We start from the raw sequence: 24995 nt of genomic DNA, 5'->3' as shown, positions 1-24995 counted from the left end.
AAATTGCAGAACTTAGTGGTATAGAGGGATCTGCTGGTCCTGGTCAATGAATCACAAGAAGTTACTATGTAGGTTCAGCAAATGATTAGCAGTTCGCTGGCAGGTTCTCTCTTCCCGCCATTTGTCAATGGAATTTCCCATTGAAGCCTCCCAACGCCGCCGGGAGACCCAAGAGTGGGGGTGTGCTGCTGGTGGGAACAATGAATCATAATGGCCGGAGAATTCCAGGCCTGATTGGGTGGATGCCGAGAGGATGTTTCCTCATTTGAGGGAGAGTGCAATAGGGGACACAGTTTAAGAATGAGAATAGGTCTATAAAATAACGAGGAGCACAGATAAGGTAGATAGTCAACATCTTTTCCCAAAGGTAGAGGAGTCTAGAACTAGAGGGCATAGGTTTAAGGTGAGAGGGGAGAGATACAAAAGAGACCAGAGAGAAATTACTTCACACAAGAGGGTGGTGAGCATCTGGAATGGGCTGCCAGAGGCGGGTATAATTCTTTACTTTAAAAAAGTTAGACAATTACATGGGCAGGGTGGGTACAGAGGGATATGGGTCAAATGCAGGGAAGTGGACTAGCTTAGTGATCGAAACTGGGCGGCATAGTTGAGCTGTAAACATCAATGGCTCGATGACAGAATTGCTATTGGTGGCCAGCTTGGCAATATAAGTGCATCATATGCCATTGAGAAGAAACAAGCATGACACGTGCCATTAAAACCATGGATGGGTGCTGGGGGAGTCCACGTAATGTGAGCGCAGGAGCGGTTGCATTTTCGTGAGCTCCGGCACTGCTCATCTTTGAATCGGTCTTTTCATCCTGTTGCACATTCGTATTCATCTTTTCTTGGGGTGCAAGGCTTGTGCTGGGTCCCGAGGGATGATTGGTCGGTTTTCTTGCAAAAAAGAATAGAGATAAAATGTTAAAATCTTTGTTTGTCCGTGGCAGAGAAGTGGGCTTGCTATTGAGAGGGCTCCCACTTTGGCGATGCTGTGCATCAGATGAGGGCTGCCAACGGAGATGTCACCCTGGTTGAAAGTCTCGGCTCTAAGGTGCAGGTAGCCAGAGCTCACTTCCAAGGGTTGTGGGGTACCTTTATGGAGATGCACTCGGAGGTTCGTGTTGACCAGGTGGTTGGCTCCTTACCCCAGCTTTGGGCTTCATGGGCATCTTGTCGTTCTCCTTATGGGCGTGTTGGCTGTTCATCAATTGAGTAATCTATCCCTGCTGAGATAGATCAGCAGGGGAAGAGCAGGATAAAGTCATAAAAACATGGCAGGATGGTGCTCACCCTCCCAGGCCTCACTGCTCTCAGCCAGACTGGGTGCACCCTAACACACAGACCCCTTGGCCCAAGCAGCACCACAGACACCAGCAACCCAACATAGCCATCTCTCTCGGGTATCAGATCCAACTGCACCCAAGCAGAAGCCAAGAACGAGTACATTAGACCAGCACTACAAAAAAACCAAAGAAAGTCCACGAGGACCCCTGCTGTATGGGGAAGTTACATATGTGCCCCGAAACGTAACCAAACCCCCATTCAGGCCCAGAACATAACCAACATCGATCATATAGCCAAAAAAATGATGAAGAGAATGAAAAGAGGACCAGCAGCAACAAGTCCAAGTTGTTCTCAGACCCAGAGTCTCCCACTGAAGAAAAAGAAGAAGAGGAGAGAAGACCAGAGCCACCAGAACTGACCCTCCATATAATATGAGCACAGGGCCTAGTCCGGGCCCTGAGTCATCTCAGAACTCATGGAGGAATCCTCAATGGCAGAGGGATAGATTACTCAATTGATGAACAGCCAACACGCCCATAAGGAGAACGACAAGATGCCCATGAAGCCCAAAGCTGGGGTAAGGAGCCAACCACCTGGTCAACACGAACCTCCGAGTGCATCTCCATAAAGGTACCCCACAACCCTTGGAAGTGAGCCCTGGCGACCTGCACCTTAGAGCCGAGACTTTCAACCAGGGTGACATCTCCGTTGGCAGCCCTCATCTGATGCACAGCATCGCCAAAGTGGGAGCCCTCTCAATAGCAAGCCCACTTCTCTGCCACGGACAAACAAAGATTTTAACATTTTATCTCTATTCTTTTTTGCAAGAAAACCGACCAATCATCCCTCGGGACCCAGCACAAGCCTTGCACCCCAAGAAAAGATGAATACGAATGTGCAACAGGATGAAAAGACCGATTCAAAGATGAGCAGTGCCGGAGCTCACGAAAATGCAACCGCTCCTGCGCTCACATTACGTGGACTCCCCCAGCACCCATCCATGGTTTTAATGGGAATATTCGGTTTCGCCCAATGATTGCACTGAGCCAAATGTCGTATCATTCTCCTGTTCTATTTTGTGTCCATTGTGCTGGGCCAGTCTTCCACCCCACCCCCGTTCTCCTTATGTGTGGTATTATTTTGTAACTTTGTTGCATCTGTTTCTAAAATACAAAATCAGACAGAGAGCTATTTGTTAGATGTGTCCAGAGGGCTTTTTGATACAGTATGTTGACAATCCAACCAGGGAGGGGACCATACTAGACTTGGTATTGGGGAATGAGCCAGGCGAGGTGATTGATGTTTCAGTGGGAGAGCATTTGGGGCTTAGCAACCATAATTTCATAAGATTTCGAGTAGCCATGGATAAGAACAAGAGTGGCCCATGGGCAAGGGTGCTTAATTGGGCGAGGACCAATTACATCCAAATTAAACAGGAACTTGGGAATGTGGATTTGGAGCGGCTATTTGAGGGCTAATCTTACTTCTGACATGTGGGAGGCTTTTAAAGGCCAGTTGATTGAAGTGCAGGACAGGCATGTCCCAGCAAAAATGAAGGATAAAAATGACAGGATTCGGAAACCATGGATGACAAGAGGAATTGTAAGCTTAGTCAAAGGAAAAAGGAAGCTTATGATAGATAGGTCTAAGCATCTAAAAACTGACAAAGCCCTTGAGGGATACAGTGAAAGTAGGAAGGAACTTTTTTTTTGAATTTTAGAGTACCCAATTCATTTTTTCCAATTAAGGGGAAATTTAGCATGGCCAATCCCCCTACCCTGCATATCTTTTGGGTTGTGGGGGCGAAACACACGCAAACACAGGGAGAATGTGCAAACTCTACGGACAGTGACCCATTGCCGGGATTAAACCTGGGACCTCGGCGCCGTGAGGCAGCAATGCTAACCACTGCACCACCGTGCTGCCCAGGAAGGAACTTTAACGTGGAATTAGGAGGGCTGAAAGGGGCCTTTTGCAAACATGGTCAAGGAGAATCCCACGGCTTTTTTACGCATATATTAGGGGCAAGAGGGTAGCAAGAGAAAGAGTAGCCCCACTTAAAAGATAATGGAGGGAACTTATGTGTGGAAGCACAGGAAGTGGTTCCAACAAGGGGCTGGTTTAGCACAGGGCTAATTAGCTGGCTTTTAAAGCAGACCAAGGCAGGCCAGCAGCACGGTTCAATTCCCGTACCATCCTCCCCGAACAGGGGCCAGAATGTGGCGACTATTCACAATAACTTCATTTGAAGCTTACTTGTGACAATAAGCGATTTTCATTTTTTTTTTCATTTCAAGTGGGTGAAATCCTTAATGAGTACTTTATATCGATATTCACCAGGGAGAAGGACATGGTGGATGTTGAGGTCAAGGATAGGTGTGTGAACTCTCTTGAGAACATCAACATAGCAAAGGAGGAAGTGTTGAGTATCCCAAATTGCATTAAGGTAGACAAGTCCTCGGGCCGGAAGGGATGTATTCCAGGTTACTGCGGGGAGCAAGGAAAGTAATAGCTGGGGCCTAAACAGATATCTTCACATCCTCTTTGACCACAGGTGAGGTTCCAGAGGATGGCAAATAGCCAATGTTATTGCCTTGATTAAGAAAGGAAGCAGAATTATAGGCCGCTGAGCCTGACATCAGTGGTGGGGAAGCTTTTGGAAAAGATACTGAGGGACAGGATGTATTCACATTTGGAGGAAAATGGACTAGTTAGTGGTAGGCAGCATGATTTTGTAGGGGGAAGATCAATTCACACCAACTTGATTGAGTTTTTTAAAAAGGTGACAAAGAAAATTAATGAGGGAAGGGTTGTGGATGTAGTTTATATGGACTTTAGTAAGGCGTTTGACAAGATCCCACATGGCAGACTGGTACAAAAACTAAAATCACATGGGATTCAGGGTGGGCTGGCTAGATAGAGACAGAACTTGCTTGGTTATAGAACACAGAGTAGCGGTGGGTGTTTTTCTGAATGGAGATCTGAGCTAGTGGTGTTCTGCAGGAATCAGTGCTGGGTCCTCAGTTGTTTGTAGTATATATAAAAGATCTGGAGGAAAATGTGGGTGGTCTGATTAGTAAGTTTGTGGATGACATGAAGATTGGTGGAGTTGCTGATGGTGCCGAGGATTGTCAGAGGATCCAACAGGATTATAGATAGATTGGAGACTTGGGCACAGAAATGGCAGATGGAGTTTAATCCGAACAAATGCGAGGTGATGCATTTTGGAGGATCAAATCTAGGTATGAATTCTACTGTAAATGGTAGAACCCTGAGGAACATTAACATAGAGGGGTCTGGCAACACAGGTGGCCAAGGTGATTAATAAAGCATATGGCATGCATACAGTCATCAGCCAAGAGTACAAGAGTTGGGAAATTATGCTGCAGCTATATAAAACCTTGGTTAGGTCGCATTTGGAGTACTGCATGCAGTTCTGTTCACCACATTATCAGAAGTGGAAGTTTTGGAGAGAGTGCAATAAAGGTTCACCAGGCAAAATATTGCCTGGTCTCGAGGGTATAGGCTATGAGGAGAGGTTGAATAAACTAGGATTGTTTTCACTAGAAAGACAGAGGCTGAGGGGAGATCTGATAGAGGTCTACAAAATTATGAGAGGCATAGACAGGGTGGACAGTCAGATGCTTTTTTCCAAGGGTGGAAGTGTCAATTATAAGGGGGCACAGGTTCAAGATGAGAGGGGGAAAGTTTAAGAGAGATGCGCAAGGTAAGTTTTTCACGCAGAGTGGTGGGGGCCTGGAATGTGCTGTCAGAGAATGTGGTGGAAGCAGGCACATTAGCAACATTTAAGAGGCATCTGGATGGATACATGAATAGGGAGGAAATAGAGGGATACGGGCTGAGTAAGGTCAGAAGGTTTGTTTTAAGTTAAGGCACAATGGAGGCTTGGAGGGCTGAAGGGTCTGTTCCTGTGCTGTACTTTTCTTTGTTCTTGAAACATACTGAAAAAAACTCTCAAATATTTGTCATTTTCAGAAATTGTGTAGTACAGTGAAATTGAGGAATGAAAATTTTCTAAAGTCAATTACCAGATAACAGCAAAGTGACACCTTCGCACAGATATACCATTGTGCTAACAACATCCAACAGTTTACAAGATTCTGCATCAATTTACATTCAATTCAAAATGAAAATCAATTTTAAAAAAGTAATCCACACCCAGTGTTCACTTGCACAGACTTCCTGGTGTCGAGAGCAAATTAAAATAACCACAACCCACGGAATATTCGGCCATAGCCATTTCAGATCATGCCCCGCATTGGGTGGAGCTGGAGCTGGGGGAGGAGACCAGCGCCTCAATGTGGGACTGTTGGCGGATGAGGAGGTGTATCGAAAGGTACTTAGAGGCCAATGACAACGGGGAGGTACAGGTGGGGGTAGTCTGGGAGGCGCTGAAGGCGGTGGTCAGGGGAGAGCTAATCTCCATTAGGGTCCATAAGGAGAAGAGATAGAGGAGAGAGAGGGAGAGACTGGTGGGGGATATATTAAGGGTGGACAGGAGCAATGCAGAGGCCCCCGAGGAGGGACTACTTAGGGAGCGACGGAACCTCCAGACGGAATTCGACTTGCTGACTATTGGGAAAGCAGAGGCGCAGTGGAGGAATGCACAAGGGGCGGTGTATGAGTATGGGGAGAAGGCGAGTCGGATGCTGGCACATCAGCTTCGGAAGAGTGAGGCAGCGAGGAGGATTGGTGGAGTTAGGGATAAAGGGTGGAACACGGTGCAGAGTGCGGTGGGAATAAACAAGGCATTCAGGGACTTCTGTGAGGGGTATAGGTCGGACCCCCTGACGGAGAGGGGGGGGGGGGATGCGCCAATTTCTAGATCGGCTGAGGGTGGAGGAGGAGCAGGTGGTTGGGCCGGGGGCACCGATAGGGCTGGAGAAGCTGGTTAAGGGACGAGGGAGCATGCAGGCAGGGAAGGCCCCGGGGCCGGATGGGTTCCCGGTAGAATTGTATAGGAAGTACGTGGACCTGCTGGGCCTCTGCTAGTGAGGATTTTCAATGAGGCGAGGAAGGGGGGAGACCTTGCCCCTGACAATGTCGAGGGCGCTGATCTCTTTGATTTTGGAGCGGGACAAGGACCCATTACAGTATGGATCGTACAGGCTGATCTCGCTCCTCAATGTCAACGCGAAGTTGCTGGCGAAGGTTCTGGCCACGAGAATTGAGGACTGTGTCCCGGGGGTGATTCATGAGGACCAGACGGGATTTGTGAAGGGTAGGCAGCTGAACACCAATGTGTGCAGGCTCCTTAATGTAATTATGATGGCTTTGGTGGAGGGGGAAGTGGAGGTAGTGGCGATTATGGACGCGGAGAAGGCCTTCGATAGGGTGGAGTGGGAGTATCTTTGGGAGATGCTGCGGAGATTTGGGTTTGGGGAGGGGTTCATCAGTTGGGTTAGGCTACTATATAAAGCCCCGGTGGCGAGTGGGGCTTCAAACCGACGGAGGTCGGAGTACTTTCGGCTGTACCGGGGGACATGACAGGGGTGTCCCCTGTCCCCCTTGTTCTTTGCACTGGCAATTGAGCCGCTGGCCATGGCACTGAGCGAGTCCAGGAACTGGAGGGGACTGGTTCGGGGGGGGGGGGGGGGGGGGGGGAGCGGAACACGGGTGTCGCTGTATGCCGATGACCTGTTATTGTATGTTGCGGACCCAGTGGAGGGGATGGCAGAGGTCATGCGGATCATTAGGGAGTTTGGGGACTTTTCGGGGTATAGATTTAACGTGGGGAAGAGTGAGCTCTTTGTGGTGCACCCAGAAGACCAGGGATGGGGGATAGATGAGCTTCTGCTGAAGAGGGCGGAAAGGAGCTTTCGGTACCTGGGGATCCAGGTAGCTAGGAGTTGGGGGGCCCTGCACTAGCTCAATTTGACGCGGCTGGTGGAGAAGATGGAGGAGGATTTTAAAAGATGGGATATACTCTCACTGGCGGGTCGGGTGCAGTCGGTCAAAATGACGGTCCTTCCAAGGTTTCTCTTTGTATTTCAGTGCCTTCCCATTCTGATCACTAAGGCCTTTTTTAAACGGGTAAGCAGGAGCATCATAGGATTCGTGTGGGCGAATAAGACCCCTCGGGTAAAAAGGGTTTTCCTGGAGTGTAGCAGGGACAGAGGAAGGCTGGCGTTGCCGAATCTATGTGGCTACTACTGGGCAGCCAATGTGGCGATGATCCGTAAGTGGGTAATGGAAGGGGAGGGGGCGGCGTGGAAGAGGCTAGAGATGGCGTCCTGTGTGGGCACGAGTCTGAGGGTGCTGGTGACGGCACCGTCGCCGCTCCCACCGACAAGGTACACCATGAGTCCGGTGGTGGCGGCGACTCTGAAAATCTGGGGGCAGTGGAGGCGTCACAGGGGTGAGGCGGGGGCCTTCGGTTTGGTCCCCGATTCGAGAGTACCATCGGTTCGTCCCGGGAAGGATGGATGGGGGGGGGGTTTCTGAGCAGGCATCGGGCAGGGATTAAAAGAATGGGGGACCTGTTCATTGATGGGACGTTTGCGAGCCTAGGGGCGCTGGAGAAGTTTGGGCTACCCCCGGAAAACGCTTTCAGGTACATGCAAGTGAGGGAATTCCCGCTGTTTCCCGCATGCAGGATTCAGGACAGGGTGATCTCGGGTGTATGGGTTGGAGAAGGCAAGGTTTCGGCGATTTATCAGGAGCTGCAGGAAGAGGAGGAGACCTCGGTTGAGGAGCTAAAGGGAAAATGGGAGGAGGAGATAGATGAGGGTCTGTGGGCTGATGCCCTGAGTAGGGTCTGTTAGTATGGTGCAGGCAGGTTCAAATGAGGCATTAGATGAATTCTTGAATAGAGAAACACTGCAGGGGTACAGAGAAAAGTCAGGGGAATAGTACCAAGTCATGTTGTTCATTTGGAGAGCCCGGTGCAGACACAATGGTACAAATGGTCTCCTTCCGTGCTGTAACAATTCTGTAACTTTGTACTGCAATGATTCACACTAGAATCATAGAATAGAATAGAATCGTAGAATCCTTACCGTGCAGAACGAGACCATTCGGCCCATCGAGTCTGCACCAACCTTCCAAAGAGGACACTACCTCGGCCCAATCTCCCATCCTGTAACCCTACCCTAAGGGGCAATTTGTCATGGCCAATCCACCTAACCTGCAAATCTTTGGACTGTGGGAGGAAACAGGAGCACCCAGGTGAAACCCACACAGTCATGGGGCGAATGTGCAAACTCCAGTCACCCGAGCAGTGCTAATCACTGTGCCACCCCTGCAGAGAACACTGCTGGAAAGGAACTTCCAGGCTCATCTTGTTGTACGTTCCTCTGTTAAAGCTCCAAGGATGCCAAGTGTAGTAAGCAGTACAAGCAGTAAGGACTGCTCATTTGCGAGTGAATAGATAGTAAATCTCACACAAGGGAAAGGCACGAATGAGGGACAGTGAGCCTCAAAATATTCATGAGCAAATAGCTGCAGGCTCGAGAATAGTTGTTGCATAGGCAAAGCACGGGCATATTACATACAGAGCTGTCCATTCATTTACAAAACACCCTGGTTTTCTTATAGCAAATGGATTTTTTAAAAAGTCGTTTCAGCTCAGCACACAAAGGAAAATCAAACAGGAAGGATTGCAAACTTACCGGCCTCCCTGAACAGGCGCCAGAATGTAGCAACTATGGGCTTTTCACAGTAACTTCATTGAAGCCTACTTATGACAACAAGCAATTTTCATTTCACGTGTAATGGAGCCTGTCTGATTAGTAGAAAGTCAAGCAGGCTTAGACTGCATGCGTTGTTTTCCCCATTCAATGTTTTCTCCATGAATTGCAAACAGCAACTTTTTTTTAATATCGTGTATGAAGGAAAATGTGCCCACTTGTCTGTTGATATTTTTGAGTAACAAAAAAAAAAAAAGATTTTATAAAAATGGGAATTAAAAGTACAACACACCAGAAGCGGAATGCATTGTCTAAAAAAATAGAAATACAACCAACGACAACATGTTGCTTCAACTTTAAGGCATAGCTGGTAAATCTCTAGTTTTTAATTTAAATGTTCCATTAATTCAATCTAATCAATTAAATCAAGCCTGGCCCTTGTGGAAAAAACACACTATGTAAAGCATATTACATTCAAGATTCGATGTACTTAAAAGAAAAAGGGTTCTGTTGGCATCATCAGTTTCTATAGCCACAGCTTTCTTTTTAAAATGCTTTATTATTATCCCCCATGCAGTTCATTGTCGGTACTTTGTTTCAGTGGGGAAAAAGCACACTTACTGGAATCAACCTCCTGCAAGGTTTCTGAATGGGAGGGATTTTGTTTGATTCATGTTCAAACATGTAAAGACATGCATGTAACCAAAACAAGAAATAGATACACACATTAGAGTATAGTGTGTTCCATTAGATATTTTACTCCGTTCTATTGGTATTCCTGTATGCGTACAAAAGCAGCATACATAATAATCCCTTTTCTGAGTTTCCCCCCAATATCGGATGACTTATCATACAACGGATTGTTTTAACTTATCTATTTAGTGCATTTTCTTATATTACAGGAAACTTTCAAAAACTGGATAAAGAACAGCGATAGCAATAAAGATCTAGTCAGTTAATGTGAAGGTCGAGTCGGGTGATAGTAGAAAGAAAGTCAGAGATAGATACTATGGATTAGTCTTCCGCTTCATAACTTTTTTTAAAAAAGTATCGCTTTTTTATTGCACTTCTTCAGGTATAAGGAACATAGCAAATCTAAATATCAATATTTTTCCACATACCAAACTAAACTGATCAAAATTGTATTGGAACAAGCTTATATATATGATGGAAAAAAATTATATGTGAAAGCAAACAGGGAGTGGGAGTCAGGAGCAGATTCTCAGTGCGTTTAGAAGTGCATAGTAGTGTCCCACAGGGTTTTTTCATTGCGTGCATGAATGATGTGGATGTCGGGCTCGAGGTTGTGATGTCCAAATTTGGAGATCATATTGATTACAATAGAGTGACAACAGCCAAAATGAAGCTGCAACGGGATATTAACGCGATTAGGGAATTGGCAAAACAGTGGCTGATATTATGTCAGTAAATAAGACTAAGGTGCATTTGATTCAAGAAAAACAATATACTTCTAATGGGAGTCTACAAGATGCACTGCAGCAACTCCCCAAACCCATAACCTCCATCATCTCGGAAACCAAGAACAGCAGGTGCACAGTAACACTTCCAAGCTGTCCTCTTAGCCACACACAGCACCCGGACCTGGAAATATATCAACCTTTCTTCATTGTTGCTATTTCAAAATGAATGTGTTTGAGAGGATGATTTGAGTGTATGCTTTTTAACCTGAGTGTGTGGATGGTTGAATAACCAGCAGCAAGCTTTTCATAGGTTTTAATTAAGATGATTATTTATTTAAGTACTCATCCAAAAATGGAATGCTATGGCATCCACTCACATGATCACATGCACACAAACAGTCGCAGAGAATTGTGCACTTTTACAACTTATACAAGGAAAAAAAGGAAATGTTTATATATCACTTGACTGTTGTAATTTGAAGGTCAAAGTTGCAGGCCTGAACTTCACACCTGAAGTGCAATTTAGGTGAGAACAGCCAAAATCGTATGTCGAAGTTGTCTGCAGGTTTTTCACGAAGTGATGGGCATTCTGCAAGTCATAAAGTCAGTATCTCATAGTCTCATTACCAGGAGATAGGTTTGCTGTTTTCATTAACTCAAAAAAAAACAGGCTTGAAGATCTTACTATTTTACAACCTTTGGATCTGTCTCAGGCACAGATGGTATTGTCTTTTCTGAGTTGGAGAAATGTAGACAGCATTTCGTTTTTAAAGTCAAAAGAGCAAATATGACTGTTCCACCACGAATCTCCTCACAATTGTGGTTTCTTTCCCAAATAAGGTAGCATTCTTAGATGAGCCACATCTTGCTTTATTGTTCCTCGGATATTGTTCCATTAATTTGAGACATCCATCTTGATAGGTTAAGACAATTACTTTTTTTTTTAAAAAGAGAACCATCCAAATTAGGAAAGCCTTCTTATGGCCTGCCAGATATATCTACTTGGGACAAACAGGTGTCCCATGTCTGTGATTCAAGGATATGTGCAAGCAAGACCTCAAGTGAGCAAGGAGCGGAATCAATGCATGGGAAGTCCTTGCTGCTGACTGGAGAGAATCAATTGGGGTATGGGAAAAGAAGAAGACAACAGACATGACCAGATAGCAGAAAAGAGAGCCCCTTCGGAAGAAAAAAAAAGACATTGGTTGACCTTGGGCAATTGTTGTTCATATGTGCCAGCTGTGGAAAGGACTAACAGTCAAGTCAGTCTCTCCAGCCACAACAGATGATGTTCAATCCAGAGCTGACATACACCTTATCATCTTCTGAGATGGACAGGTGCCATTAGCCTCGAATGCACCTTTTTGTTCTTGTGAGATCAGTTCTTGAATACACAGACCTTGTCATCTGACCTCTGGCAGCCATCAGTGACATGGCACCATGTCCATTTTAAGTCATTTCAAAGATGCCTCACTGAAAAAAGTTCAGAAATGTGTTTAAAAGGGTACGACAATATAGGCAGGATGGTGAGAAATAGATGTGGTACAGTGTTATGTAGAAATGCAAATTTGAAAAATTCTAATCAAATGGTTTCATTAGAAGAGAGAAATGCAAGGGTTGATTCAATATTGGCGTTTAAAATTATGAAAGGCTGGGCTATAATAGATCAAAATGGGCCTTTTCCAGTGGCAGCACCATGGCTAGCATGGCTGCCTCACAGCTCCAGGGACCAGGGTTCAATTCCAGCCATGGGTGACTGTCTGTGTGGAGTTTGCACGTTCTCCTCATTTCTGTGTGGGTTCCTCCAGGTGGTCCGCTTTCCTCCCACAGTCCAAAGATGTGCAGATAGATGGATTGGTCATGCTAAATTGCCTCATAGTATTCAAAGATGTGCAGGTTAGGTTGATTGGCCATGTTAAAATTGCCCCGTGTCCAGGGAGGTGGCCAGCTGGGGTTACGGGGTAGGGCAAGAGAGTGGGCCTAGGTAGAGTGCTCTTTCAGAGGGTTGTTACAGACTCGATGGGCCAAATGGCGTCCTACAGCACTGTAGGGATTCTATGGTTCTATGATTGTGCAGTCTAGAATAAGATACCATTAAATGTAAGAGACAATAGAACAGATTTTTTTTTTATCTATAGGGTTGTGAGACTGTGGAATGCACTACTGGATTATGATTGCAGCTGAGGTCATAACAAGATTTAAGAATAGATTAGATAAATGGTTGAAAGAAAGGAAATAAAAGGGTTATGGGAACAAGCCAGTCATACGGGAACAGGTTGACTGCTTGTGTGGAGGATAAACACCAACATGAATTAATAGAGTTACCCAGCCAATTCCATATTTCTAATTTCTATGCACAGAGGTCAAAAATTCCCAAACAAATTTGGGATCAAGCAGCTCCTATTCAATGCTCCAAATATCGAAAAATGGTTCTCTAACTTAAATTTTGAACTGCCAATATTTCTTGTTTAATTAGACCTACCGTTCTTTTTCTGTTAGAGTGATCAATTGGCTTGTTCGTGTACGCATTTCGGCTTTTTTGCAAGTAACGTCGCCAAATATTGCACAGAATTTCATCCTGGGAAAAGAAAAATACATAATCTATTATGCTGCAATTCAGGGAGTGGTTCAGTGGCAGTGTACTGGTATTCAATTGCACTGCACTGTGAAGGATAGAATGCATGTTCCCATAACGTTTGAGATCACAATCTCACTATAATCGGGAAAGAGTCATACCAGAAACTCAGGAAGGAAGGAAGCCATGAAAATTACAGGCAACTCATCCTGAACCATTTTAGCAAATTTATTAGCGATGTCTTGCAGAGCGGCACTGTAAAGAGAGAACTGGCATGCACAAACGACTGCTGGGATGTAATTCCAGAGAAACTGGTCAACATTTGGCCTTCTTCATATACAAATTTAGACAGGTTATTTAACTATGAGCAACATGACATCTCAGCCCAATCTGCACACAGACACTACCCAGCAGGGATTACTGGATTCCAATCAAGAGTGGGAACTTTGGCTTTTTTTTCTTGACTACATCAGGGGCACAGAACCACTGTAGCATGTTTGCAGATACATAACTAGGCACAGACTGAGAATTAAAGTAAAAACTTGCAAATGTCTACAATGTCACTTTTAATGTAAGGAACTTCATTAATTGAGAACGTTGTGGATTATATACCATGTCCATTGCGTTATATGTTAAAGCTAGCTACTAAACATTTTTGGCAATAACAAATAAACAATCAGAAATTTGTCAGTGTTGCAAAATTAGCAGACACAGATTTCCAATTAAATAACATGGACAATATGAACCTGTTCTTGTTAAAGTCAAAGAGTGCCCTCTGCTGGATTTTAAAATATTTTCAAGGAGGTAACGTATCTTTCATTTTTTTCCCAATCATAAAACCTTGCGCAATGCAACATAAAGCTATTAGAAATGTCCTCCAATTGCAAGTGCACTTCTTCAAAACAATAAAGGTTGTACAACATATTATGGATATGACAAAATAGGACACCGGGAAATGTCAGAGCACCGTTAGTGAAAGTAGCTCTTGGGAAGAGAAAGGCAATTTTAAATTATCTGTTGAAAGAAAAAAAATTAGTTACTTTAAACTGAAATAAATGTCAGTTAAACAATAAATACTCTGCATCACAAAGCTTTTGCCTTATGAATGGCTAGGGTCCATACAATGGAGCTCAGAGAGCTAAATAAATTAAGACTACCCGTAATGTGCATCTATTTCAATATGCAGATGTTCCTATTTAGTAGTTAACCGTCAGAGAGTCAATGCACTAAGAAAACACAAAATTTAGACATCCCAACAGGGAGCAAGAAATTAAACCCCAAATCAAACTGAAGTTGCCTGTGCATGAATAGACATTCAAAAATCCAGCTTTGAAGCAATTTTTGGGCATATTTGAGGGCCCAAGCTTTCGGAATGTGTATTATTTGGGGAAAACATTGGTGACAAAAAATAAAAAGCAATTTGAAAGAAGTTCAAATCTCGTAAGTATTTTATTTCATTAGAACAGCTTTGTGACTATAATGACAGCCTTGTGACAGCATGGTACACAATTAAATATTGAGAGTACTTGTCAAACAGATATAGTTCAACGCATAATCACAATAAAATCACAAATCATCCAATGATTTTTAATATGGTTGCTATTTACTCTTTGCTTCTTAATTGTTCATCCCCACAGTGACTTCAGGTCACATGGACTTTTCTTAGAACCTCACGATGCCGTAATCAGAAAACCAATTAACCCTCTTTCAGAATATTCCCCAGATCACGCTGGTCTTAAAGGCACATTGCATAAAAGAAAATACAGGGGCTAGATTCTCCGCACTCCGACGCCAAAATCGTGCCCGGCACTGGTCCCGATTCCATGTGCGGAAGTGGATTCTCTGCCCCAGCGCCGGACGCGATTTCTCCGGGCTCGGAAAAGCGGCGTACTCCGACAGTACGCCACGCCACATGTCCCCTACCTGCAGCCATTGCTGGAAACCCGCCCCGCCGTTCTCCACCCCCGACTGGCAGAAGTCCCAACGGCAGGGAACTAATGTGGTCCTGTCGTTCGGGATACTCGCGTGGCGGCTGCGGACTCAGTCCACGGCCACTATGGTCTGGGGCGGGCTGATCGGAGGGCAGGGGGAGCCTCATACAGGAGTGGGCACTATTTATGAGGTCCAGCTCTATGGTCTGAGTCCATCATGGAGCACGGCACGGCTGCTGGAGGTCGCCGTCATGCGCATGCGCAACGTCTGACCCCGAAGTGTGGGGGCCCATATCTGCAGCTAAAGCAGCTAGATTCACGACAGGTCCCTGCTAGCCCCCTGCAGAGCTATGAATAAGTGGTCTTTTCAAGCCAGTTTTTCTGGCGTGAAAGGCCACAGTTTTTACGACAGCATGAGGACATAGACCAAAACAGCGAATCCAGCCCCAGGTTTTTCCAAAAAAACTTTTCCCAAAGCACATTGGCCATCACACGGAAAATTCAGGCTTTTCCCAGTACATGGGTCATCACACACATCGTTAGATTAGTTATAGAGGAAGACAAGGAACAATATAGGATAAAATTGCTTAACTGGAGGGCAGCTAATTTAAGAAAATTTAATAGGGATCTGACCGAGATACATGAGAGCCAAAATCTAGCAGGCAGGAGAGTAATGGTGTATTGGAAAACCTTTAAAGAGATTATCTGGATAAAGTCTGGGTATATCCCAAAAAGGGAGAAAAAGTAGGGAAACCAAATCACTAGTTAGTTCCCTGATCACAAAGGAGTTGGCGAATAGGATGAAACAGAACAAATGGTTGTGTCACCAATATCAGCTTGACAATAAAAGGGTGAATCAGACACCATATAAAACGTACAAAGAAAAAATGCAAAACAATAATTGGAGAATAAGGACATAACAAAAATAGATTGGATGCAAAAGGAAGAGAGAATCACAAGGTGCGCTTCGGCATATTAACAGTAAAAAGGGCTCAGAAGGGAATAGTGAAGCTGAATAAGTGCCAGAAAATCCAGATATCTTGGTGGATTCATGGTTGAGATACTAAATTAGTACTTTGTATTGGTGTTTATCAAGGAAGCGGACTTTTACAAAGCTTCGGTAAATGAAAATATTGGTGGGATACTGGATGAGATAAAATAGATAAAAAGGAGGTATTAAGAAGTCTGGTAGTTTTCAAAATATATAAGTCATCCAATGCGAGGTTGTTGAAGGTAGAAAGTATGGGGGTACTGAAAGTGGTGCACAGCACACATAACTAGAACTTAACTGGAACTTAAATGAGCAAGTTCTTCTTGGAGATGGAGAAAAGTGTGAACGGTGCCAGAGGGGCCCAGCCAACCACACACATATGTTCTCTGCATGCCCCAGAGTTGTCGGGTTCTGGACATCCTTCTTTGAGGCAATGTCCAAGGTTCTGTGGGTGAGGGTGGAGCCAAGTCCGAAAGTGGCAGTCTTCGGGGTATCAGACCAGCCAGAACTATTCATGGGGCGGGGTGCAGATGCCCTTGCCACCCTAATCACCCGCCGGAAAATCCTGCTCGGCCAACGTTCAGCAGAACCACCCACAGCTGCAGACTGACTGCCCAACTTGTTGGAATATCTCCAATTGGAGAAAATCAAATTCACCGTCCGGGGGTCAGAAGAGAGCATCCACAAGACGTGAAAACTATTCACCAATTTGTTCCAAGACCTGTTTGAAGCCAACAGAGCGGGGGGGGGGGGGGTATGAGAAAGAGAAGAGAAGAAGGGCCACTAACGTGCCAAGAAATAAGGAGAGGGAAGAAAGAGGAGGGGGGTAACGGAGGGGGGTACCCCACATGCAATGCCTTCCATTCCTGTCTTTTCTATTCGTTGGCGACGGCACATATAAATAATTAAAAGCCTGACACCAATGAAACACTGAAATAGGTTACTCCTGGTATGCTTTGTAAATGTATGGTCTTTTTGTAAATTTTGTAAAACAAAAGCTCCAAAATCTCAATAAAAATATTTCAAAATTTAAGCACAAAAGGTTCTGGCCACAATTTTCCAACCCTCCTTATATACAAGGGTGGTGCCAAAGGATTGGCAGATTGCAAATGTTACACCCCTGTACAAAAAAGGGGGCAGTTAAACCTGGCAATTACAGGTTCATCAGCTCAATGTCGGTAATGAGGAAGCTTTTAGAAACAATAATCTGGGACAAAATCAACTGCCACTTGGAGACATATAGACTAATAAGAGAGCCAGCATGGGTTTGTTGAGGGTATTTGTAATTAAATTGAGTTTTTAAATGGGGTAGCAGGGCAGGTGGTTGAGGGCAGTACAGATGATGCGTATATGGACTTTAATGTGCCGACATATTAGGCAAAATTGAAGTCCATGGTTTTAATAGTGCAATAAAATCATGGTTAAAAATTAGCTGAGAGATATAAAATGGAGGTGTGGCGAATGACTGTTTTTCAGTGGGAGGGAGGTATACAACGGTGCACCCCCTGATTCAGTGCTAAGACCACTGCTCTTTTTCATATACAATAACTTCTTGCACTTGGGGATACAGGGCAATTTTTAAATTTATAGATAATACAAAACTTGGAAGTATAATAAACAGTGAGGATGCTAGTAGTGGACAAGAAGAGGACATGAAATTGGTGGAATGAACAGAAATTGGCAGATGAAAGTCAGAGCAAATAAATGTGAGCTGACACATTTTGGAACAAAGAATGTATAACTGAAAAGTGGACGCAAAGACAGGGAGACCTGGGGATGTTTATGCACAACATTTTAAAGTACGAAGTCTTACAACACCAGGTTAAAGTCCAACAGGTTTGTTTCGATGTCACTAGCTTTCGGAGCGCTGCTCCTTCCTCAGGTGAATGAAGAGGTCTGTTCCAGAAACACATATATAGACAAATTCAAAGATGCCAAACAATGCTTGGAATGCGAGCATTAGCAGGTGATTAAATCTTTACAGATCCTGGTAGTTACAGATCTCTGGATCTGTAAAGATTTAATCACCTGCTAATGCTCGCATTCCAAGCATTGTTTGGCATCTTTGAATTTGTCTATATATGTGTTTCTGGAACAGACCTCTTCATTCACCTGAGGAAGGAGCAGCGCTCCGAAAGCTAGTGACATCGAAACAAACCTGTTGGACTTTAACCTGGTGTTGTAAGACTTCGTACTGTGCTCACCCCAGTCCAACGCCGGCATCTCCACATCATAACATTTTAAAGGTGGCAGAACAGGCTAATAACGCAAATGGGATTTCTAGCCATTATAAATAAAGGCATTGAGTACAAAAGCAAGGAGGTTGGCCTGACCTTGTATAAAATAGTGGTTCAGCACCAGATGGAGTACAGTATGCAATTCTGGACACCACACCTTCGGAAGAATGTGAAGGCTTTGGGGAAACAAAAAGGAATGACTAAAATGGTTGCCAAGTTGAGGGATTACAGTTATGTAGGTAGACTGAAGCAGCGGAGGTCTCTTAATGTAGAAATGGTATTGGGTGATTTGATAGTGGTAGTTAAAATCATGAAGGGGTTAGATTTAGCAAAAAAAAGAGAAACTGTTTCCAATAGCTAAAGAATGACAAAGATTTAAGGAGACTGGCAAAATACCCAGAGGCAAAAAGAAAAACTTTTGTTGAGCAATGATTGGCTATAATTTGAAATGCTCTGCCCGATAGGGAAGGAGGAACAGATTCAATAGTTGCCTTCAGAAGAGAATTGAATAAATAGTTGAAGGAGAAACAATTTCAGAGATGAGGAAAGAGAGGGAAAGTGCTCTACCTGGATTGCTCTTCAAAAGGAGCATCCAGTATAGGCTCAATGGACCAAAAGGCCAAATTTAATGCTATACTATTCTATGATTCTAGTGTTGGGTGAGTGAGAATTGTATGCCAGCAGAGTGAGCAACCAATTTAGTTTCGAAACTAATTTTGCCGTTTCACAACTAATTTCACAGCATCTTAGATAACATATTCTCAATAAGGACTCAGTGCAGGTTGGGGCTTAAATGCAAACCTTCTCACTCAGAGGCAAAACAACTGTCAAGCAACTCTTCCTCATGCCAACACAAAACCAATGCGATTTATTAGATTGTCACAGCAGTATACTTAAATGTGAAAGGTCAAGGTTGTAGAAATGTTTGCAGGCTGTACCACATTCCTTTCTTGAAGGAAGAATTACGTGGAAGCATAAAGGCAATTTGGAATGGAGATTACAGGGAGGGAACAAATAAAAGGCGAAAATACAATTTGGAAGAAATACCAGACAATCTGAAGCACAACTGCAGCACGAAATATAGTTTACAGTATCCAAAGCAAATTCAGTGGCTCTAAATTGTTAATGCAGACAACTGAAAATGGTTGTAATGTAATTTAACTGCACGAATAGCACTATGCATTTTCAACATTTCGGCATGGTTAAGTCTGCAATAACGGATGCAGTGATCACGAATCTGTGTGCATTTATGTTCAACAATTTTTAACATAATAAGATTGAAACAATAATGTGCAGAAACAAGGTAATATGCAGATAAAAACACAACCAAGACAGACAAGTTCAACAAACCATGGTGGACTTAGGAATACAGTTTCACTTGCTGCACAACAAATTGTTTAGAAATTATAGTATCCCATTATAAACAAAAGTTTCAAAATACATGGTCATTTGTAGGTAGAAAAAAGTTCACACATATCTTTTTAAACACTGTAGTTGACTAAATTGTTCTTCGGGTGTGGGGAGGATTGATAGGGGCGTATCAGTGATGATGCTGGTTATGAACAGATCTTCAGAGATAGCTTTTACTGGTTTATGTGAAATTGCCTCCAGGTAGAAAATGAAAAGTACAAACTGGGAGGCAGAATGAAAAGTCAGGTGCAAGATTTGAATCAGTAACAACAAGCAAACTATTAGAAGAGGGAGAATATTAATCAGAAAAAAGGGAGTAAGGAAAGGAAGGACAGAAGCATAACAGGGTAAGTGAAGGCAAAGATTTTAAAAATGTTTAAGCAAAATTGTGTTTTTGATACATAATAGAATTCCTACAGCGCAGGAGGCCATTCAGCCCAACGAGTCTATACCAACCCTCCGAAAGAGCACCCGATCTATCCCCATAACTCCAACTAGCCTTTGGACACAACGGGGAAATTTAGTATGGCCAATCCACTTAACCTGCACAACTTTAAACTGTGGGAAGAAACCGGAGCACCCGGAGGAAACCCACGGTGACACGGGGAGAACGTGCAAACCCCACACAGTCGCCCAAGGCCGGAATTGAACCTGGTTGCCTGCCGCTGTGTGGTACCAGTGCTAATCATTGAGTCACCCTTTGTTTAATATCATTGTAGTATTAAGGATATAGTTTAAATGGCATTAATACTCGTGACAATATTCCAGCAACAGTACTGAAGACCTGAGCTCCACAACTTGCCAAGCTGTTCCAGTACAGTTACAACCACAATCTGCAACCTCATGGCCCGACATATCCCCCACTCTGCAATTACCACCAAGCCAGGGGATCAACGATCGCATCAGATCTAAGCTCTGCAGTCCTGCAGCATTCAGCAGTGAATGGTGGAGGACAATTAAACAACTCACTGAAGGAGGAAGCTCCACAAATATCCCCATCCTCAATGATTGAGGAGCCCAGCACATATGTGCAAAAGAAAAGGCTGAGGCAGTCGCAACAATCTTCAGCCAGAAGTGCCGAGTGAATGATCCATCTTGGTCTCCTCCGGAGGTCCCCAGCATCAGCCTTCAGCCAATACGATTCACTCCACCTGATATCAAGAAACGGCTGAAGGCACTGGATACTGAAAAGGCTATGGGCTCTGATAATATTCCAGCAATATCACTGAAGACTTGTGCTACAGAATCTGCCACACCTCTAACCAAGCTGTTCCAGTACAGCTACAACACTGGCATCTACCCGGCAATGTGTAAAATTGACCCGGTGTGTCCTTTACACAAGAAACAGGACAAATCCAACCCAGTCAATTACCGCCCGAACAGTCTACTCTCCATCATCAGCAAAGTTATGGAAGGAGTCAGCAACAGTGCAATCAAGCGACACTTACTCAGCAACAACCTGATCACAGAAGCTCAGTTTGGGTTCTATCAGGGTCACTCAGCTCCTGACCTCATTACAGCCTTGGTTCAAACATGGACTAAAGAGACGAAAGCCAGAGGTGAGGGGAGAGTGACTGCCCTTGACATGAAGGCAGCATCTGACTAAGTATGGCATCAAGGAGCCCTAGCTAAGCTGGAACTAGACATAGAATGTACAGGGCAGAAGGAGACCATTCGGCCCATCGTGTCTGCACCGACCCACTTAAGCCCTCACTTCCACCCAATCCCCCAAAGCCAATAACCCCTCCTAAACCTTTTGGACATTAAGGGCAATTTAGCTTGGCCAATCCAGCTAACCTCCACATCTTTGGACTGTGGGAGGAAACCGGAGCACCCGGAGGAAACCCACGCAGACACGGGGAGAACGTGCAGACTCCGCACAGACAGTGACCCAGCAGGGAATCGAACCTGGGACCCTGGCGCTGCAAAGCCACAGTGCTAATCACTATGCTACTGTGCTGCCCCAAAGTCAATGGGAATCAAGGGGAAAACTCTCCGCTGATTGGAGACATACCTGGCACAAAGGAAGATGGTTTTGGTGGTTGCAGGTCAGTAATCTCAGCTCCAGGACATCACTGCAGGAGTTCCCCAGGGTAGGTCCTAGGTCCAGCCATCTTCAGTTGCTTTATTAATGACCTCCGTTCCATCATAAAGTCAGAAGTAGGGATGTTCACAAATGACTGCACAATGTTGAGCACCATTCGTGACTCCTCAGATAGTGAAGCAGTCCATGTCCAAATGCAACAAGACCTGGACAATATCCAGGCTTGGGTGACAGGTGCCAAATTACATTCACACCACACAAGTGCCAGGCAATTACCACCTCCTACGAGAGTATTTGACCACCGCCCCTTGACATTCAATGGAATTACTATTGCTGAATCCCCCACAATGAACATCCTGGGGGTTGCTATTGATCAGATACTGAACTGGACTAGCCATATTAATACTGTGGCTACCAGGGCAGGTCAAAAGCTAGGAATCCTACGGTGAGTAACTCACCTCCGAACACCCCAAAGCCTACCAATATCTACAAGGTACAAGTCAGGGGTGTAATGGAACACTCTCCACTTGCCTGGATCAGTGCAGCTCCAACAATACTCAAGAAACTCGACATAGGCAGCACGGTGGCGCAGTGGGTTAGCCCTGCAGCCTCACGGCGCCGAGGTCCCAGGTTCGCTCCCGGCTCTGGGTCACTGTCCATGTGGAGTTTGCACATTCCCCCCATGTTTGTGTAGGTTTCGCCCCCACAACCCAAAGATGTGCAGGCTAGGTGGATTGGCCACGCTAAATTGCCCCTCAATTGGGAAAAATGAATTGGGTACACTAAATTTATTTTACCAAAGCTCGACATCATCCAGGACAAGGCAGCCCGCTTGATTGCTCCCCCTTCCACAAGCATTCAAACCCTCCACCACTGACGAACAGTGGCAGCCGTGTGTTCCATCTACAAGATGTACTGCAGTGACTCACCAAGGTTCCTTAGACAGCATCTTACAAACGTATGGCCACTACCATCTAGAAGGGCAAGGACAGCAGATACCTGGGAACCGCACCAACTGGAGGTTCCCCTCCAAGACACTCGCCACCCTGACTTGGAAATATATCATTGTTCCTTCACTGTCGCTGGGTCAAAATTCTAGAATTTCCTCACTAACAGCACTGTGGGTGTACCTGCACCTCAGGAACTACAGCGGTTCAAGAAAGCAACTCACCACCACCTTCTGAAGGGCAACTAGGGATGTGCAATAAATGCTGGCCTAACCCGGGACGGCCAAATCCTGTGAATTCATTTTTTAAAAATGGTGTCTTTTTTCCTAATATCGTTTCGTAAAAACTGAAATTAAACAAACTTGCTCAGTTTATTTGAAGTTGCTGGTATTCAAAAATGTTAAACAGATAGTGCTGATGGCATCAGTGAGAACTGTTTAGAGAAATTGCTTAGCCAGGCACAGCAAGATCTGCATTATCATGCACTGTTGAAGATGAACAATCCTAATTATTGTATCTCTTAATATACTGTTCTGTCGTGCATATCTTTCAGCTTCATCAGGATTCTCACTGATAGACAAGAGAAAACAACCTAACACATATTCTTAAAACAGTATGTCTCATAGGATTCATATTAATTTTCAACATGCTGTGCTCATTTGATACATATCAAAGGCACTGTATCCTATTAACAGCTAGCGTAAAAGCAAAGAAATTATAAGCAGTAGTTAACATGGATGCAAAAACATTTGCTCATGCCTCAGTAATTCATTGGAATTCTCTGAGGAGGTAACTAAACTGATGGATGAAAGCTAGTCAGAAGACATAGAATGGAATCTTGTGAAGGTGAGGGGTGGTGGTGTTACAGCCATCAGCTAGACAGCATTAATGGTTCACTTAAGGGCCTCAACTGGTGATGGGGCTGGAAGGCCATGGGTCTTCCCACTACAGGCTTAATCAGCGTGTAGGCAAGAAGGTTGTGGGGTCCCCAACCTGCCACCCTTCCACCTGAATAAATGTTGCCCCACGACCAAACTTGCACGTGGGTTAGGGCACAAGTCTCCGCCCATACTTTAGTTGCATAAAAGTTTTACACATAAAGATTTTAAAGTAGGTTAATTTTCACTGAATTTAATGGCAAATTAATTTTGGCTGAATGTGGAAAATAAGCAGATGATACATCGAAAAATCACTAGCGATAGAACAGCAATTAATGATACGCTACAGGGTTCATTTTGGGTTCCCTGCTGTTCACACTAATGTTGTAGATAACAATTATAAGATTTGCAAAAAAAACAAAGCTCTGTGCCATGTAATTAGTGCAAGGGACATTGACAAGATTCAAAAGCATCTGCTTCAATTAATTGGATGGGCCAAAAAAAGCCAAAAGGTTTTACATCGGATAAATAGAGTTGAAATTGTGTGAATTAAATGCGCATACAGAATGATCAGTTTTTCGGGGCAAATATTCAGTTTACTCTAAGTTGCTAGAAGAGAAAACAGTAATATCATAGGCATATGACTGCTCCAAATTTGTCGATGGGACAGAATCACATGCCAACAATACAGTTGTTAGCTTTGTAGTAACTCACAGAACATAAACCAGAAATCAAAAAGCAACACAAGGAACTTAAGAAGAAGCCAATGTCGGTCACAGACCCATATGGGAAATAGAGAAATGATTGACAATCACTGAAAGCTCTAGTCATTATGAAGCCATTATCAAAGGTTAATCAAGAACTAGGATACCTCTCAAAGGCATTTGAAGTGGAAACAAATTATTCAAGCCTTGTGTAGATCATGGAATAGCATGTACAATTTTTGGAATGTTGCCTTTAAAATAACACTCATGTATTGGGAATGCTCAAAGGAATGAGTATAATTCTTGAATCTAGGAATTTTAAGTTATGAAGACAGACAACATTAAACAAAACCATAAAATGGTAATAACGTTCAGTTAATGTAGGTAAGCAGGCCATTTGACATGGACTGTCAGCTAAGAACTAAAGAACACAAAATGGAACCAGCTTCAGGCAAAACTGAAGGTTAGGAGCATCATCACCCCTCCAACCCACCCAGAGTAGTGGATATAGGGAACAGGGAGCAAAAGCAGCTAACACTGTCACATCTGCTTCAAAATAATATTAATAACCTTTATTAGTGACACAAGTAGTACACCGCAATAAAGTTACTGCGAAAAGCCCCTAGTCGTCACATTCTAGCGCCTGTTCGGGTACACTGACGGAGAATTTAGAATGTCTAATTACCTAACAGCTCGTCTTTCGGGACTTGTGAGAGGAAACCAGAGCACCCGGAGGAAACCCATGCAGACACGGAGAGAAGGTCCACACAGTCAGTGGTGACCCAAGCTGGGAATGGAACCTGGGACCCTGGCACTGTGAAGCAACAGTGGTAAACACTGTGTTAATGTGCTGCCAGACAGTGCATTTGGCTGGATTCAACTGTGGAGTTAGTCATGTTTGAAGATCAATGACATCAGCCA

At 44.3% G+C, this 24995-nt stretch overlaps 1 protein-coding gene across 2 annotated transcripts in view; it reads right to left on the bottom strand.

Annotated features, from left to right (window-relative positions):
- The window catches only part of taf1b (TATA box binding protein (Tbp)-associated factor, RNA polymerase I, B), a 150967-nt gene that overhangs the window by 57306 nt on the left and 68666 nt on the right, over positions 1-24995 (bottom strand). For both annotated transcript variants that reach the window (XM_072498762.1, XM_072498763.1), the window contains exon 5: positions 12840-12935. In XM_072498762.1, the coding sequence (XP_072354863.1) occupies positions 12840-12935 (96 nt within the window). The remainder of the gene's footprint in view (positions 1-12839; positions 12936-24995) is intronic.

Source organism: Scyliorhinus torazame, chromosome 4 (assembly GCF_047496885.1).
Source record: "Scyliorhinus torazame isolate Kashiwa2021f chromosome 4, sScyTor2.1, whole genome shotgun sequence".
Classification (NCBI taxonomy): Eukaryota; Metazoa; Chordata; class Chondrichthyes; order Carcharhiniformes; family Scyliorhinidae; genus Scyliorhinus; species Scyliorhinus torazame.
Note: the sequence above shows the minus strand (reverse complement) of the source record. Positions and strands in the feature narration are given on the sequence as shown.